The sequence below is a fragment of the Scyliorhinus canicula genome, chromosome 30, assembly GCF_902713615.1.
Source record: "Scyliorhinus canicula chromosome 30, sScyCan1.1, whole genome shotgun sequence".
NCBI classification, from domain to species: domain Eukaryota; kingdom Metazoa; phylum Chordata; class Chondrichthyes; order Carcharhiniformes; family Scyliorhinidae; genus Scyliorhinus; species Scyliorhinus canicula.
In genome coordinates, this window is record NC_052175.1 from 14059702 (window position 1) to 14075747 (window position 16046).

The window sequence follows — 16046 nt, forward strand, 5'->3', positions numbered from 1 at the left end:
ACGCACGCTATTCACGTCGGCAGCGACCAGGTGTGGTTGGCGCCGGCGTGAACCGGTCGGATTAGGCAGGCCGCTCGGCCCATCCGGGCCGGAGAATCGCCGCTCGTCCTTTCTAACGGTATGCACGTGGAGCGTAAAACACGACACGCCGTTTTGAGGGGGGGGGGTGGGAGAATCACGTGCGGGTGCCAGGGCGACGTGGCGTGAATCGCCCGGCACTCCCGCGATTCTCCCGCCCGGCGTGGGCGTCGGAGAATCGCGCCCAATGTCTTTTTCCCGCATACCCCTTGACACCTTGAAGGTTTAGAAATCTATCGATCTCGGGTCTTGAGCATTCTCGTAGAATCAGAGAATCATGGAACCCATACAGTGCAGAAGGAGGCTATTCAGCCCATCGAACCTCCGAAAGAGCACCCAAACCCAACCACTCCCCCCCACCCGCTATGCCCGTTACCCCCTCCCCTAACCTTTGGAAGGTAAGGGGCAACTTGAGCACGGCCAATCCCCCTAACCTGCACATCTTTGGACGTTGAGGGGGGGAAACTCTCCCAACCCGGGGCCCCCTCCGCTCCTCCCAGTTTTGCCGGGCGCTTTGAGCTGAGCGGCGGCATTTACCAAAGGCGGGCAGGTTAAGCAGCAGTCTGACACAGGTGCAAGGAATCTGCCCCTCCGAACAGCCGCCGGAATGTGGCGACGAGGGGCTTTTCACAGTAACTCCATTGCAGTTTCAATGTAAGCCTACTTGTGACAGCAAAGAATATTATGAGTGTTTATTATTATAGTTCAGGGGCACAGCAGGTATCCCCGTGTTTTCTGACTTTATTTACAAGTGGCCTTTGAGCTGTGATGGGTTTCGCTTGATTGGAGATACAGAAGGTTATCAGTTTAAAAAGACAAAGCGTTTATTTTTGTTGTCAATACGTGTTTGATTTTTCATTGTTAGCTGTTTTCCGCGATATTAATATGGGTTTCATTCTGTGCGGAGAATAAAGTTGGTTTTCATATTACGCATGCACAGGAGTGCAGGTTAGCGGGATTGGCTGCGCTAAATTGCCCCTTAGGGTCCAGAGTTTAGGTGGGGTTATGGGGACGGGATCGGGGAATGGGTCTGGACAGACTCGGAGTTGTGAGCGTTCCAGGGATTTGACCAGGTAATGGTGAAGGAACGGTCGGTATATTTCCGATTCGGGATGGTTAGGGTCTGACTGACCGCTTGGTGCTCCAGATGGACACTGACCTTTCTGGCAGCCCGGCTTCTCATTCTCAAACCCACAGTCAGGAACGTCCTTTGGCACAGCGTTCCCAGGCCAGTGAATCTCCACTCCAGCAACGGCGAGAATTCTCTTCACACTCCCATTGTAATGAGACACCACCTGAACATCCAGGGCAGACACAGAGGGAATAAATGGCTGAGGCACTGCACAGTCAGTAACACTCTCGCCTCAGTACTGAGGGAGTGCTGCACTGTCAGAGGGTCAGTACTGAGGGAGTGCAGCACTGTGGGAGGGTCAGTACTGAGGGAGCGCCGCACTGTCAGAGGGTCAGTACTGAGGGAGTGCCGCACTGTCAGAGGGTCAGTACTGAGGGAGCGCCGCACTGTGGGAGGGTCAGTACTGAGGGAGCTCCGCACTGTCAGAGGGTCAGTACTGAGGGAGCACCGCACTGTCAGAGGGTCAGTACTGAGGGAGCGCCGCACTGTGGGAGGGTCAGTACTGGGAGTGCTGCACTGTCAGAGGGTCAGTACTGAGGGAGTGCCGCACTGTGGGAGGGTCAGTACTGAGGGAGTGCCGCACTGTCAGAGGGTCAGTACTGAGGGAGTGCCGCACTGTCAGAGGGTCAGTACTGAGGGAGCGCCGCACTGTGGGAGGGTCAGTACTGAGGGAGTGCTGCACTGTCAGAGGGTCAGTACTGAGGGAGTGCTGCACTGTCAGAGGGTCAGTACTGAGGGAGCGCCGCACTGTCAGAGGGTCAGTACTGAGGGAGTGCGGCACTGTCAGAGGGTCAGTACTGAGGGAGTGCCGCACTGTCAGAGGGTCAGTACTGAGGGAGCATCGCACAGTCAGAGGGTCAGTAATGAGGGAGTGCCGCACTGTCAGAGGGTCAGTACTGAGGGAGCGCCGCACTTTCACAGGGTCAGTACTGAGGGAGTGCCGCACTGTCAGAGGGTCAGTACTGAGGGAGCACCGCACGGTCAGAGGGTCAGTACTGAGGGAGTGCTGCACTGTCAGAGGGTCAGTACTGAGGGAGTGCGGCACTGTCAGAGGGTCAGTACTGAGGGAGTGCCGCACTGTCAGAGGGTCAGTACTGAGGGAGCATCGCACAGTCAGAGGTTCAGTAATGAGGGAGTGCCGCACTGTCAGAGGGTCAGTACTGAGGGAGCGCCGCACTGTCACAGGGTCAGTACTGAGGGAGTGCCGCACTGTCAGAGGGTCGGTACTGAGGGAGTGCCGCACTGTGGGAGGGTCAGTACTGAGGGAGTGCCGCACTGTGGGAGATTCAGTACTGAGGGAGCGCCGCACTGTCAGAGGGTCAGTACCGAGGGAGCGCCGCACAGTCAGAGGGTCAGTACTGAGGAAGTGCCGCACTGTCAGAGGGTCAGTACTGAGGGAGTGCTGCACTGTCAGAGGGTCAGTACTGAGGGAGCGCCGCACTGTCAGAGGGTCAGTACTGAGGGAGTGCCGCACTGTGAGAGGGTCAGTACTGAGGGAGCGCCGCACTGTGGGAGGGTCAGTACTGAGGGAGTGCCGCACTGTGGGAGGGTCAGTACTGAGGGAGTGCAGGACTGTCAGAGGGTCAGTACTGAGGGAGTGCCGCACTGTCAGAGGGTCAGTACTGAGGGAGTGCCGCACTGTCAGAGGGTCAGTACTGAGGGAGTGCCGCACTGTCAGAGGGTCAGTACTGAGGGAGTGCCGCACTGTCAGAGGGTCAGTACTGAGGGAGCGCCGCACTGTCAGAGGGTCAGTACCGAGGGAGCGCCGCACTGTCAGAGGGTCAGTACTGAGGGAGTGCCGCACTGTGAGAGGGTCAGTACTGAGGGAGTGCCGCACTGTCAGAGGGTCAGTACTGAGGGAGCGCCGCACTGTGGGAGGGTTAGTACTGAGGGAGTGCTGCACTGTCAGAGGATCAGTACTGAGGGAGTGCTGCACTGTCAGAGGGTCAGTACTGAGGGAGTGCCGCACTGTCAGAGGGTCAGTACTGAGGGAGTGCTGCACTGTCAGAGGGTCAGTACTGAGGGAGTGCCGCACTGTCAGAGGGTCAGTACTGAGGGAGTGCAGCACTGTCAGAGGGTCAGTACTGAGGGAGTGCCGCACTGTCTGAGGGTCAGTACTGAGGGAGTGCCGCACTGTCAGAGGGTCAGTACTGAGGGAGTGCCGCACTGTCAGAGGGTCAGTACTGAGGGAGTGCCGCACTGTCAGAGGGTCAGTACTGAGGGAGCGCCGCACTGTCAGAGGGTCAGTACTGAGGGAGTGCCGCACTGTCAGAGGGTCAGTACCGAGGGAGCGCCGCACTGTCAGAGGGTCAGTACTGAGGGAGCGCCGCACTGTCAGAGGGTCAGTACTGAGGGAGCGCCGCACTGTCAGAGGGTCAGTACCGAGGGAGCGCCGCACTGTCAGAGGGTCAGTACTGAGGGAGTGCCGCACTGTGAGAGGGTCAGTACTGAGGGAGTGCCGCACTGTCAGAGGGTCAGTACTGAGGGAGCGCCGCACTGTGGGAGGGTCAGTACTGAGGGAGTGCTGCACTGTCAGAGGATCAGTACTGAGGGAGTGCCGCACTGTCAGAGGGTCAGTACTGAGGGAGCGCCGCACTGTGGGAGGGTAGTACTGAGGGAGCGCTGCACTGTCAGAGGGTCAGTACTGAGGGAGTGCCGCACTGTCAGAGGGTCAGTACTGAGGGAGTGCTGCACTGTCAGAGGGTCAGTACTGAGGGAGTGCCGCACTGTCTGAGGGTCAGTACTGAGGGAGTGCCGCACTGTCAGAGGGTCAGTACTGAGGGAGTGCCGCACTGTCAGAGGGTCAGTACTGAGGGAGTGCCGCACTGTCAGAGGGTCAGTACTGAGGGAGTGCCGCACTGTCAGAGGGTCAGTACTGAGGGAGTGCCGCACTGTCAGAGGGTCAGTACTGAGGGAGTGCCGCACTGTCAGAGGGTCAGTACCGAGGGAGCGCCGCACTGTCAGAGGGTCAGTACTGAGGGAGTGCCGCACTGTGAGAGGGTCAGTACTGAGGGAGTGCCGCACTGTCAGAGGGTCAGTACTGAGGGAGCGCCGCACTGTGGGAGGGTCAGTACTGAGGGAGTGCTGCACTGTCAGAGGATCAGTACTGAGGGAGTGCCGCACTGTCAGAGGGTCAGTACTGAGGGAGCGCCGCACTGTGGGAGGGTCAGTACTGAGGGAGTGCTGCACTGTCAGAGGGTCAGTACTGAGGGAGCGCTGCACTGTCAGAGGGTCAGTACTGAGGGAGTGCCGCACTGTCAGAGGGTCAGTACTGAGGGAGTGCTGCACTGTCAGAGGGTCAGTACTGAGGGAGTGCCGCACTGTCTGAGGGTCAGTACTGAGGGAGTGCCGCACTGTCAGAGGGTCAGTACTGAGGGAGCGCCGCACTGTCAGAGGGTCAGTACTGAGGGAGTGCCGCACTGTCAGAGGGTCAGTACTGAGGGAGTGCCGCACTGTCAGAGGGTCAGTACTGAGGGAGTGCCACACTGTCAGAGGGTCAGTACTGAGGGAGTGCCGCACTGTCAGAGGGTCAGTACTGAGGGAGCGCCGCACTGTCAGAGGGTCAGTACTGAGGGAGTGCCGCACTGTCAGAGGGTCAGTACTGAGGGAGTGCCGCACTGTCAGAGGGTCAGTACTGAGGGAGCGCCACACTGTCAGAGGGTCAGTACTGAGGGAGTGCTGCACTGTCAGAGGGTCAGTACTGAGGGAGAGCCGCACTGTCAGAGGGTCAGTACTGAGGGAGCCGCACTGTCAGAGGGTCAGTACTGAGGGAGTGCCGCACTGTGGGAGGGTCAGTACTGAGGGCGTGCTATACTGGACTGCGAGGAGTATGGAAGACGGGTTCCTGACCTGGAATGTTCCGGAATCTGGGTCGGTCATGTCCCACAGTGAGTAGTCATTCTCCCTGTCTCCGTTTTCATCCATTTTCATATATCCAGTCACTCCTACAGGAAATGAAATGGAAAATGGTAGTTACACCAGCTGGCCAATTCAGTTAACACCATCACCATCTCCCTCCCTGTAAATACACACTGTGGTAGTCATCACTGTTGTATTGCATATACTGAATGCGAGGGTATTACGGTAAGGCCCCTGTACTACAGGTATGAGGGTAAATCCCTGCCTGCTGGCTCCGCCCAGTAGGCGGAGTATAAATGTGTGTGCTCCCCGTGCTGCAGCCATTTCGGCAGAAGCTGCAGGAGGCAACACATCTCTGCGTAATAAAGCCTCGATTACTCTCTACTCTCGTCTCGTCATAATTGATAGTGCATCACACACTCCCCACTGTACACATCCCAACACCGACCCCATCTCCCTCCCTTACACACTCCCCACTGTACCCATCCCAACACCGACCCCATCTCCCTCCCTTACACACTCCCCACTGTACCCATCCCAACACCGACCCCATCTCTCTCCCTTACACACTCCCCACTGTACCCATCCCAACACCGACCCCATCTCCCTCCCTTACACACTCCCCACTGTGCACATCCCAACACCGACCCCATCTCTCTCCCTTACACACTCCCCACTGTACCCATCCCAACACCGACCCCATCTCCCTCCCTTACACACTCCCCACTGTACCCATCCCAACACCGACCCCATCACCCTCCCTTACACACTCCCCACTGTACCCATCCCAACACCGACCCCATCTCCCTCCCTTACACACTCCCCACTGTACCCATCCCAACACCGACCCCATCTCCCTCCCTTACACACTCCCCACTGTACCCATCCCAACACTGACCCCATCTCCCTCCCTTACACACTCCCCACTGTACCCATCCCAACACCGACCCCATCTCCCTCCCTTACACACTCCCCACTGTACCCATCCCAACACCGACCCCATCTCCCTCCCTTACACACTCCCCACTGTACCCATCCCAACACCGACCCCATCTCCCTCCCTTACACACTCCCCACTGTACCCATCCCAACACCGACCCCATCTCCCACCCTTACACACTCCCCACTGTACCCATCCCAACACCGACCCCATCTCCCTCCCTTACACACTCCCCACTGTGCCCATCCCAACACCGACCCCATCTCCCTCCCTTACACACTCCCCACTGTGCACATCCCAACACCGACCCCATCTCCCTCCCTTACACACTCCCCACTGTACCCATCCCAACACCGACCCCATCTCCCTCCCTTACACACTCCCCACTGTGCCCATCCCAACACCGACCCCATCTCCCTCCCTTACACACTCCCCACTGTATCCATCCCAACACCGACCCCATCTCCCTCCCTTACACACTCCCCACTGTACCCATCCCAACACCGACCCCATCTCCCTCCCTTACACACTCCCCACTGTCCCCATCCCAACACCGACCCCATCTCCCTCCCTTACACACTCCCCACTGTACCCATCCCAACACCGACCCCATCTCCCTCCCTTACACACTCCCCACTGTACCCATCCCAACACCGACCCCATCTCCCTCCCTTACACACTCCCCACTGTACCCATCCCAACACCAACCCCATCTCCCTCCCTTACACACTCCCCACTGTGCACATGCCAACACCGACCCCATCTCCCTCCCTTACACACTCCCCACTGTACCCATCCCAACACCGACCCCATCTCTCTCCCTTACACACTCCCCACTGTACCCATCCCAACACCGACCCCATCTCCCTCCCTCACACACTCCCCACTGTACCCATCCCAACACCGACCCCAACTCCCTCCCTTACACACTCCCCACTGTACCCATCCCAACACCGACCCCATCTCCCTCCCTTACACACTCCCCACTGTACCCATCCCAACACCGACCCCATCTCCCTCCCTTACACACTCCCCACTGTCCCCATCCCAACACCGACCCCATCTCCCTCCCTTACACACTCCCCACTGTGCCCATCCCAACACCGACCCCATCTCTCTCCCTTACACACTCCCCACTGTACCCATCCCAACACCGACCCCATCTCCCTCCCTTACACACTCCCCACTGTACCCATCCCAACACCGACCCCATCTCCCTCCCTTACACACTCCCCACTGTACCCATCCCAACACCGACCCCATCTCCCTCCCTCACACACTCCCCACTGTACCCATCCCAACACCGACCCCATCTCCCTCCCTTACACACACCCCACTGTACCCATCCCAACACCGACCCCATCTCCCTCCCTTACACACTCCCCACTGTACCCATCCCAACACCGACCCCATCTCCCTCCCTTACACACTCCCCACTGTACCCATCCCAACACCGACCCCATCTCCCTCCCTCACACACTCCCCACTGTACCCATCCCAACACTGACCCCATCTCCCTCCCTTACACACTCCCCACTGTACCCATCCCAACACCGACCCCATCTCCCTCCCTTACACACTCCCCACTGTACCCATCCCAACACCGACCCCATCTCTCTCCCTTACACACTCCCCACTGTGCGCATCCCAACACCGACCCCATCTCCCTCCCTTACACACTCCCCACTGTACCCATCCCAACACCGACCCCATCTCCCTCCCTTACACACTCCCCACTGTACCCATCCCAACACCGACCCCATCTCTCTCCCTTACACCCTCCCCACTGTACCCATCCCAACAGCGAGCCCTGCTCCTCCTCCCCATCTCAAGGGGCTTCTGGTCCACAATGACAGCTGTTTTAGTCCATCTCTCTCTCTCTGGGAGATATCTGTACACTGACTGGTGTCTCTCAGTCCCCTCTCTCTCTCTGGGAGATATCTGTACACTGACTGGTGTCTCTCAGTCCCCTCTCTCTCTCAGGGAGATATCTGTACACTGACTGGTGTCTCTCAGTCCCCTCTCTCTCAGGGAGATATCTGTACACTGACTGGTGTCTCTCAGTCCCCTCTCTCTCTCAGGGAGATATCTGTACACTGACTGGTGTCTCTCAGTCCCCTCTCTCTCTCAGGGAGATATCTGTACACTGACTGGTGTCTCTCAGTCCCCTCTCTCTCTCAGGGAGATATCTGTACACTGACTGGTGTCTCTCAGTCCCCCCTCTCTCTCCCAGGGAGATATCTGTACACTGACTGGTGTCTCTCAGTCCCCCCTCTCTCTCAGGGAGATATCTGTACACTGACTGGTGTCTCAGTCCCCTCTCTCTCTCAGGGAGATATCTGTACACTGACTGGTGTCTCTCAGTCCCCCCTCTCTCTCCCAGGGAGATATCTGTACACTGACTGGTGTCTCTCAGTCCCCCCTCTCTCTCAGGGAGATATCTGTACACTGACTGGTGTCTCAGTCCCCTCTCTCTCTCAGGGAGATATCTGTACACTGACTGGTGTCTCTCAGTCCCCCCTCTCTCTCTCAGGGAGATATCTGTACACTGACTGGTGTCTCTCAGTCCCCTCTCTCTCAGGGAGATATCTGTACACTGACTGGTATCTCTCAGTCCCCCCTCTCTCTCTCAGGGAGATATCTGTACCCTGACTGGTGTCTCTCAGTCCTCTCTCTCTCTGGGAGATATCTGTACACTGACTGGTGTCTCTCAGTCCCCTCTCTCACAGGGAGATATCTGTACACTGACTGGTGTCTCTCAGTCCCCTCTCTCTCAGGGAGATATCTGTACACTGACTGGTGTCTCTCATTCCCCCCTCTCTCTCTCAGGGAGATATCTGTACACTGACTGGTGTCCCTCAGTCCCCTCTCTCTCTCAGGGAGATATCTGTACACTGACTGGTGTCTCTCAGTCCCCCCCTCTCTCTCAGGGAGATATCTGTACACTGACTGGTGTCTCTCAGTCCCCTCTCTCTCTCTCAGGGAGATATCTGTACACTGACTGGTGTCTCTCAGTCCCCTCTCTCTCTCAGGGAGATATCTGTACACTGACTGGTGTCTCTCAGTCCCCTCTCTCTCAGGGAGATATCTGTACACTGACTGGTGTCTCTCAGTCCCCTTTCTCTCTCCCAGGGGGATATCTGTACACTGACTGGTGTCTCTCAGTCCCCTTTCTCTCTCCCAGGGGGATATCTGTACACTGAATGGTGTCTCTCAGTCCCCTCTCTCAGGGAGATATCTGTACACTGACTGGTGTCTCTCAGTCCCCTCTCTCTCTCTCAGGGAGATATCTGTACACTGACTGGTGTCTCTCAGTCCCCTCTCTCTCTCAGGGAGATATCTGCACAGTGACTGGTGTCCCTCAGTCCCCTCTCTCTCTCAGGGAGATATCTGTACACTGACTGGTGTCTCTCAATCCCCTCTCTCTCTCTCAGGGAGATATCTGTACACTGACTGGTGTCTCTCAGTCCCTTCTCTCTCTATCAGGGAGATATCTGTACACTGACTGGTGTCTCTCAGTCCCCCCCTCTCTCTCAGGGAGATATCTGTACACTGACTGGTGTCTCTCAGTCCCCTCTCTCTCTCTCAGGGAGATATCTGTACACTGACTGGTGTCTCTCAGTCCCCTCTCTCTCTCAGGGAGATATCTGTACACTGACTGCTGTCTCTCAGTCCCCTCTCTCTCTCAGGGAGATATCTGTACACTGACTGGTGTCTCTCAATCCCCTCTCTCTCTCTCAGGGAGATATCTGTACACTGACTGGTGTCTCTCAGTCCCTTCTCTCTCTATCAGGGAGATATCTGTACACTGACTGGAGTCTCTCAGTCCCCCCCTCTCTCTCAGGGAGATATCTGTACACTGACTGGTGTCTCTCAGTCCCCTCTCTCTCTCTCAGGGAGATATCTGTACACTGACTGGTGTCTCTCAGTCCCCTCTCTCTCTCTCTCAGGGAGATATCTGTACACTGACTGGTGTCTCTCAGTCCCCTCTCTCTCTCAGGGAGATATCTGTACACTGACTGGTGTCTCTGAGTCCCCTCTCTCTCTCAGGGAGATATCTGTACACTGACTGGTGTCTCTCAGTTCCCTCTCTCAGGGAGATATCTGTACTCTGACTGGTGTCTCTCAGTCCCCCCTCTCTCTCAGGGAGACATCTGTACACTGACTGGTGTCTCTCAGTCCCCGCTCTCTCAGGGAGATATCTGTACACTGACTGGTGTCTCTCAGTCCCCTCTCTCTCAGGGAGATATCTGTATACTGACTGGTGTCTATCAGTCCCCTCTCTCTCAGGGAGATATCTGTACACTGACTAGGTGTCTCTCAGTCCCTTCTCTCCCCCTCAAAGAGATATCTGTACACTGACTGGTGTCTCTCAGTCCCCTCTCTCTCTCAGGGAGATATCTGCACAGTGACTGGTGTCTCTCAGTCCCCTCTCTCAGGGAGATATCTGTACACTGACTGGTGTCTCTCAGTCCCCTCTCTCAGGGAGATATCTGTACACTGACTGGTGTCTCTCAGTCCCCTCTCTCTCTCTCAGGGAGATATCTGTACACTGACTGGTATCTCTCAGTCCCCTCTCTCTCTCAGGGAGATATCTGTACACTGACTGGTGTCTCTCAGTCCCCCCTCTCTCAGGGAGATATCTGTACACTGACTGGTGTCTCTCAGTCCCCTCTCTCTCTCTCAGGGAGATATCTGTACACTGACTGGTGTCTCTCAGTCCCCTCTCTCTCTCTCAGGGAGATATCTGTACACTGACTGGTGTCTCTCAGTCCCCTCTCTCTCTCTCAGGGAGATATCTGTACACTGACTGGTGTCTCTCAGTCCCCTCTCTCTCTCAGGGAGATATCTGTACACTGACTGGTGTCTCTCAGTCCCCTCTCTCTCTCAGGGAGATATCTGTACACTGACTGGTGTCTCTCAGTCCTCTCTCTCTCAGGGACTCTGTACACTGAGGGTCAAGGGTTTATTACCACGGAATGTTCTGTTCCACATCTGGCGTGTGATGGTTACCCCATTTCTGGTGGTCCCACCAGCAGCGAGGGTCTCGTTCAGTGCATGGGCGTAGAGCATGACCCCATCGTAGAAGCCTCCGGCAATGTAGTTCATCTGGAAGAGTGAGGGAGAGGAGATGATTAGGCTGATGTCGAAGGTCCTGGTCAGCAGAGGGTCAGCAGTGAAAGGTGCAGCGACAGGGGAAGAGGGTTCCTCTGTGTGGGCAACCAAACCCCAGAAAGAATCAGACGTAAAATCTTCGTCCTCATGCATAGCTACCCACAATGCCGTGCACTTGTGTATGACATCACCAAGGGGGAGAGGTCCCCCTCATGAGTATGAGCGAGCTGGTAATCTCAAAGAAGAGTTTTTTAAATGTATAAAAGGTAAGAGATAGGCAAGAATGGAGATTGGACCCCTGGAAAATGAGGCTGGAGAAGTTGTCACGAGGAACAAAGCAATGGCCGACGAACTGAATAGTTATTTTGCATCAGTCTTCACGGTGGAAGACGGCACTCCCTCAGTACTGACCCTCCGACAGTGCGGCACTCCCTCAGTACTGACCCTCTGACAGTGCGGCACTCCCTCAGTACTGACCCTCCCACAGTGCGGCACTCCCTCAGTACTAACCCTCCTACAGTGCGGCACTCCCTCAGTACTGACCCTCTGACAGTGCGGCACTCCCTCAGTACTGACCCTCCCACAGTGCAGCACTCCCTCAGTACTGACCCTCTGACAGTGCGGCGCTCCCTCAGTACTGACCCTCTGACAGTGCGGCACTCCCTCAGTACTGACCCTCTGACAGTGCGGCACTCCCTCAGTACTGACCCTCTGACAGTGCGGCGCTCCCTCAGTACTGACCCTCTGACAGTGCGGCGCTCCCTCAGTACTGACCCTCTGACAGTGCGGCGCTCCCTCAGTACTGACCCTCCCACAGTGCGGCGCTCCCTCAGTACTGACCCTCCCACAGTGCGGCACTCCCTCAGTACTGATCCTCTGACAGTGCGGCACTCCCTCAGTACTGACCCTCTGACAGTGCAGCGCTCCCTCAGCACTGACCCTCTCACAGTGCGGCACTCCCTCAGTACTGATCCTCTGACAGTGCGGCACTCCCTCAGTACTGACCCTCTGACAGTGCGGCACTCCCTCAGTACTGACCCTCTGACAGTGCGGCACTCCCTCAGTACTGACCCTCCCACAGTGCGGCACTCCCTCAGTACTGACCCTCCCACAGTGCGGCACTCCCTCAGTACTGACCCTCTGACAGTGTGGCGCTCCCTCAGTACTGACCCTCTGACAGTGCAGCACTCCCTCAGTACTGACCCTCTGACAGTGCGGCACTCCCTCAGTACTGACCCTCTGACAGTGCGGCACTCCCTCAGTACTGACCCTCTGACAGTGCAGCACTCCCTCAGTACTGACCCTCTGACAGTGCGGCGCTCCCTCAGTACTGACCCTCCCACAGTGCGGCACTCCCTCAGTACTGACCCTCTGACAGTGCGGCACTCCCTCAGTATTGACCCTCTGACAGTGCGGCCCTCCCTCAGTACTGACCCTCTGACAGTGCGGCACTCCCTCAATACTGACCCTCTGACAGTGCGGCACTCCCTCAGTACTGACCCTCTGACAGTGCGGCACTCCCTCAGTACTGACCCTCCGACAGTGCAGCACTCCCTCAGTACTGACCCTCCCACAGTGCAGCACTCCCTCAGTACTGACCCTCCGACAGTGCGGCATTCCCTCAGTACTGACCCTCTGACAGTGCGGCACTCCCTCAGTACTGACCCTCTGACAGTGCGGCGCTCCCTCAGTACTGACCCTCTGACAGTGCGGCACTCCTTCAGTACTGACCCTCCCACAGTGCAGCACTCCTTCAGTACTGACCCTCTGACAGTGCGGCACTCCCTCAGTACTGACCCTCTGACAGTGCGGCACTCCCTCAGTACTGACCCTCTGACAGTGCAGCACTCCCTCAGTACTGACCCTCTGACAGTGCGGCGCTCCCTCAGTACTGATCCTCTGACAGTGCGGCGCTCCCTCAGTACTGACCCTCTGACAGTGCGGCGCTCCCTCAGCACTGACCCTCCCACAGTGCGGCACTCCCTCAGTACTGACCCTCTGACAGTGCAGCACTACCTCAGTACTGACCCTCCCACAGTGCGGCACTCCCTCAGTACTGACCCTCTGACAGTGCAGCATTCCCTCAGTACTGACCCTCTGACAGTGCGGCACTCCCTCAGTACTGACCCTCCGACAGTGCGGCACTCCCTCAGTACTGACCCTCTGACAGTGCAGCATTCCCTCAGTACTGACCCTCTGACAGTGCGGCACTCCCTCAGTACTGACCCTCCGACAGTGCGGCGCTCCCTCAGTACTGACCCTCCCACAGTGCGCCACTCCCTCAGTACTGACCCTCCGACAGTGCAGCACTCCCTCAGTACTGACCCTCTGACAGTGCAGCACTCCCTCAGTACTGACCCTCTGACAGTGCGGCACTCCCTCAGTACTGACCCTCTGACAGTGCGGCACTCCCTCAGTACTGACCCTCCCACAGTGCGCCACTCCCTCAGTACTGACCCTCCCACAGTGCGGCACTCCCTCAGTACTGACCCTCTGACAGTGCAGCATTCCCTCAGTACTGACCCTCTGACAGTGCGGCACTCCCTCAGTACTGACCCTCCGACAGTGCGGCACTCCCTCAGTACTGACCCTCTGACAGTGCAGCATTCCCTCAGTACTGACCCTCTGACAGTGCGGCACTCCCTCAGTACTGACCCTCCGACAGTGCGGCGCTCCCTCAGTACTGACCCTCCCACAGTGCGCCACTCCCTCAGTACTGACCCTCCGACAGTGCAGCACTCCCTCAGTACTGACCCTCTGACAGTGCAGCACTCCCTCAGTACTGACCCTCTGACAGTGCGGCACTCCCTCAGTACTGACCCTCTGACAGTGCGGCACTCCCTCAGTACTGACCCTCTGACAGTGCGGAGCTCCCTCAGTACTGACCCTCCCACAGTGCGGCACTCCCTCAGTACTGACCCTCCCACAGTGCGGCGCTCCCTCAGTACTGACCCTCTGACAGTGCGGCACTCCCTCAGTACTGACCCTCTGACAGTGCGGCACTCCCTCAGTACTGACCCTCCGACAGTGCAGCACTCCCTCAGTACTGACCCTCTGACAGTGCGGCACTCCCTCAGTACTGACCCTCCGACAGTGCAGCACTCCCTCAGTACTGACCCTCCGACAGTGCAGCACTCCCTCAGTACTGACCCTCTGACAGTGCGGTGCTCCCTCAGTACTGACCCTCTGACAGTGCAGCACTCCCTCAGTACTGACCCTCTGACAGTGCGGCACTCCCTCAGTACTGACCCTCTGACAGTGCGGCACTCCCTCAGTACTGACCCTCTGACAGTGCGGAGCTCCCTCAGTACTGACCCTCCCACAGTGCGGCACTCCCTCAGTACTGACCCTCCCACAGTGCGGCACTCCCTCAGTACTGACCCTCCCACAGTGCTGCGCTCCCTCAGTACTGACCCTCCCACAGTGCGCCACTCCCTCAGTACTGACCCTCTGACAGTTCGGCACTCCCTCAGTACTGACCCTCCCACAGTGCGGCACTCCCTCAGTACTGACCCTCTGACAGTGCGGCACTCCCTCAGTACTGACCCTCCCACAGTGCGGCACTCCCTCAGTACTGACCCTCTGACAGTGCGGTGCTCCCTCAGTACTGACCCTCTGACAGTGCGGCGCTCCCTCAGTACTGACCCTCTGACAGTGCGGTGCTCCCTCAGTACTGACCCTCCCACAGTGCGCCACTCCCTCAGTACTGACCCTCTGACAGTGCGGCGCTCCCTCAGTACTGACCCTCCAACAGTGCAGCGCTCCCTCAGTACTGACCCTCTGACAGTGCGGCGCTCCCTCAGTACTGACCCTCCCACAGTGCGGCGCTCCCTTAGTACTGACCCTCCCACAGTGCGGCACTCCCTCAGTACTGACCCTCTGACAGTGCAGCACTCCCTCAGTACTGACCCTCTGACAGTGCGGCGCTCCCTCAGTACTGACCCTCCCACAGTGCGGCACTCCCTCAGTACTGACCCTCCCACAGTGCGGCACTCCCTCAGTACTGACCCTCTGACAGTGCGGCTCTCCCTCAGTACTGACCCTCCCACAGTGCGGCGCTCCCTCAGTACTGACCCTCCCACAGTGCGGCACTCCCTCAGTACTGACCCTCTGACAGTGCGGCGCTCCCTCAGTGCTGACCCTCTGACAGTGCAGCGCTCCCTCAGTACTGACCCTCTGACAGTGCAGCACTCCCTCAGTACTGACCCAGTGACAGTGCGGCACTCCCTCAGTTCTGACCCTCCCACAGTGCGGCACTCCCTCAGTACTGACCCTCCCACAGTGCGGCACTCCCTCAGTACTGACCCTCTGACAGTGCGGCGCTCCCTCAGTACTGACCCTCTGACAGTGCGGCACTCCCTCAGTACTGACCCTCCCACAGTGCGGCACTCCCTCAGTACTGACCCTCCCACAGTGCGGCACTCCCTCAGTACTGACCCTCTGACAGTGCGGCGCTCCCTCAGTACTGACCCTCTGACAGTGCGGCGCTCCCTCAGTACTGACCCTCCCACATTGCAGCACTCCCTCAGTACTGACCCTCTGACAGTGCGGCACTCCCTCAGTACTGACCCTCCCACAGTGCGGCACTCCCTCAGTACTGACCCTCTGACAGTGCGGCACTCCCTCAGTACTGACCCTCTGACAGTGCGGCGCTCCCTCAGTACTGACCCTCTGACAGTGCGGCGCTCCCTCAGTACTGACCCTCCCACAGTGCGGCACTCCCTCAGTACTGACCCTCTGACAGTGCGGCACTCCCTCAGTACTGACCCTCCCACAGTGCGGCGCTCCCTCAGTCCTGCACTGAACCCCGGCCTGCGTGTTTTCCTCAAGTCCCTGCTGCGGGACATGCACCCACAACCTTCCTGACACTCGAGCCGTCAGTTCAAACTCCTGCGTCGTGGCGCACAGCACCTCTCCCATCTC

General features: G+C 57.9%; 1 protein-coding gene across 1 annotated transcript in view; it reads right to left on the reverse strand.

Moving 5' to 3' along the window:
• LOC119958618 (atrial natriuretic peptide receptor 1-like) overlaps window positions 1-16046 on the reverse strand; it is a 61039-nt gene that overhangs the window by 32351 nt on the left and 12642 nt on the right. The window contains exons 4-6 of the mRNA XM_038787099.1: window positions 10982-11117; window positions 5060-5154; window positions 1238-1373 (exon numbers count right to left, since the gene is read on the reverse strand). Of these exons, the coding sequence (XP_038643027.1) occupies window positions 1238-1373; window positions 5060-5154; window positions 10982-11117 (367 nt within the window). The remainder of the gene's footprint in view (window positions 1-1237; window positions 1374-5059; window positions 5155-10981; window positions 11118-16046) is intronic.